At 44.8% G+C, this 2,755-nt stretch overlaps 2 protein-coding genes across 2 annotated transcripts; one reads left to right on the forward strand and one right to left on the reverse strand.

Moving 5' to 3' along the window:
* Positions 1 to 802: 802 nt before the first annotated feature.
* PPTG_24839 (hypothetical protein) lies at positions 803 to 1,382 on the forward strand (the record flags this gene model as incomplete). Its single annotated transcript, XM_008918694.1, has 3 exons — positions 803 to 838; positions 1,003 to 1,199; positions 1,286 to 1,382. 3 exons carry the CDS (start codon positions 803 to 805, stop codon positions 1,380 to 1,382), a joined length of 330 nt encoding a protein of 109 aa, XP_008916942.1.
* Positions 1,383 to 2,170: 788 nt separating this feature from the next.
* On the reverse strand, positions 2,171 to 2,682 carry PPTG_20060 (hypothetical protein; the record flags this gene model as incomplete). The annotated part of the gene is made up of 2 exons (XM_008918695.1): positions 2,171 to 2,480; positions 2,540 to 2,682. 2 exons carry the CDS (start codon positions 2,680 to 2,682, stop codon positions 2,171 to 2,173), a joined length of 453 nt encoding a protein of 150 aa, XP_008916943.1.
* Between the last annotated feature and the right edge of the window lie 73 nt (positions 2,683 to 2,755).

The following is a 2,755-nucleotide window of genomic DNA, read 5'->3' on the forward strand; positions in this document are numbered from 1 at the left end:
TAGGCTTCCACGCCACGAAGCCGCGCACATCACACGCCGTCAATATATTTTGACAATAAGGGTTAGCGGTGCTATAAAGCCAGTTCAGCTTAAAGCACCGCTAATAACTAAAAATACTAAAATGGGGGTTAATTCATTTTAGTGACTAAAATCTGGCCTACCAACCACTATTTCTAATCATTCTAGCAGACGAGACAGAAGCGGGGGAAGTCGCCTCGCTTGTTGCAGCGGTAAAATTAGCGCTTGAAACATTTGACAGTATGGAGAGTGATTTGGACGGAACAGTCGAGATTCCTCTCAACGAATCACCTTTTTCATTCCCAGCCAACCTGCTTGTTGTTCACTCACCAGGTAACCCGTTCAGAATAAAAGACCCATGTATAATTTGAGTCTTACTTTTATATTCATTCTTACAGCTACAACGGATCAGGCTATGAAGAGAGAAACAGAGTCAAGTCTCGAATATCGAAAAAAAAGGAACAGAACATCAAAAATGATTGGTTATCAACTCAAACTGCGAATATTATCGCATTGATGGACTGTCTAGCTTATTCTGCATATAATTGTTTAGATATGGTGCTTACAAACCATAGCAGCTCGAATGTTGAAAGCCAAAATGAAGCCACCGATAGGATTCCTCGTCAGCGGCAGAGTGCTAGTTGGAGCGCGAGACTTGTGATGACAAATCTGTTCAGGCAGTTGTCAATGTAGTTCCTATATTTCCAGTAACTGAAAGTAATGATTGGGATACCATCATTAAGGCGGCAAAAGATTACGAAGCGCAGTACTTCTTGCGCTACCGATGGAGAGAATCTCTAACAACGACAACGCACAACAGGTTCAATATGTTAAGTTGTGGTTTTATTGCTATTGATGATTTATATCTAACATTTTTTGTTGTCGATGCATTGTGCTATAACTGTGTTTGTTGTACTTGCTGTCCAATGGTGCCGTTAATGTGATGGTTCCTTTAAGTTTTAATTTCGATATTGTTTTGTGCAGACGACCACGTACCAGAAATATCCCCGAACGCTTTCCGTGGTACTCTCGTACGTTTTGGTACTCTCATGGATGCCAACAAAACTCTCGTGGTATTGGCCTGCGTCAACGCTCTGTCGGGTTGGAGGTTGTCCAGCTCATTTCTCGGCTAAGGTCGTGAAGGTTGCGCAACTAAGTGGGTCGTCAAAGTATACAATGAGGTGAGAGTGTGAAGATATACGTAAATGGAGGTCGTACTAACAATTAATTGTTTATACTAACATTTAATTATATTGCACATGACTAGACTAGGACGCATAACCACTAGTCTAACACAGCTATCGGAAGCACTTACCAAGGATCAGCCTGCGTTGATAATTGCCCCGATGTTCAGAGCCGGCTAGCGGACATGGTCAGCGTTGGTGGCGCACCAAAAAAGATCACTCAATTCCTCTCCGACAGTCTCGGTTGTTTGCATTCGACTTTTTTATTTAGTGTTTGATCTTTTTGTGATATCATTTAGAATGAATGGTGACGCCCCAGCAGGTGCGAAATATAATACAGCGGGCTCTTGGAAAGTCATCCGTTGAGCACAAGCTAAAGCATCTCCTGGACGCTGTAGCGGAGCAAGGGTCCAGCGTTCTTTTATTACAGGACCAACTCGATGTCACGTCGGCGATAGTTATACAAACTGCCGTTCAAAAACGTATATTCCGCGAGTGGGGTGACTGTTTGTTGATGGACTGGGCTCACTCTGCGAACAACCTCGGATATCACCTCGGTACGGTATAATTTTTTTTATTGGTATGGACTAAGTTCTGTGTATGATGTTAACCCCCAACGCCCAAGCCATTTTTCGGACTTTACCGAGATTTTCCACATGTTGTCTGTTTCAGCATGTTATAGACATCAAACACTTGATTTTATTATGGTCTCCTTGAAGCCAGACGCTCTTTTCTGAAAAACGCGACATGAGTCTCTTTCTACAAATCGCAAGCCATGTTGTATGTACACCATGAGAGGACTAAAGATGTTGTGTCCGCTATCATCATATCAGCTTCGACAGGGTATCTGAGTGGCCTTTCTATCAAGAGCCTGGTCAACACAAACATAGATGCAATTGAAAGTAACAAAGTCATTGAAATCGCAAGACTCAACAAGTGTATGAACAGTGCAAACTTTCATCAACACCTTACTCTTCGTCTTGTTGTTGATCCTCACCACTTGAGTGTACTCCGTCTCCATCACTATTCACATCTTCGCCATCGTCGTCTGGTGCGTCCCCCTCGCCACTATCGCGTTCCTGCCCGTCTCCTGCTTCACTGCCAGCCTCGCGACGCTCGCGCTTCTTTCCTCCACCTGTTCCAGCTGCTCGGCTCTGAATGTCGCGCCCGCAGCGCGGGCGTGGGCGCTTTGCTCCATTATCCCACTTGTGCCAAATCTGAAAGCACGTCATTGAGTTTCCAGGGTAGTGCTTCCACGCCTTGTTGCACAGAAACAACCTGCATAGATTGATTAGCCTGTGCGTTCAATCGCCGCAACCAAATGGACTTGTACGTACTGCGCTTTGTCGGACTTGCTGCAGTCAGCGCAGAAGTATTTAGTTGCATGACGCTCACCAATCTTGCGCTTCAAAATCGAGCACACTTTACATTGCCTCTGACGACGCTTGCAACGCCATTTACGACCTGCCAGTCTGGGCATTCCGCTGGTTCGTGATATCTTGTAAACGGTGCTAGATCTTCCTCATCACTATTAACATCCGAGGCGGTAGACT

Source organism: Phytophthora parasitica, assembly GCF_000247585.1.
Source record: "Phytophthora parasitica INRA-310 unplaced genomic scaffold supercont2.267, whole genome shotgun sequence".
In the NCBI taxonomy this organism is placed as follows: Eukaryota; Oomycota; class Peronosporomycetes; order Peronosporales; family Peronosporaceae; genus Phytophthora; species Phytophthora nicotianae.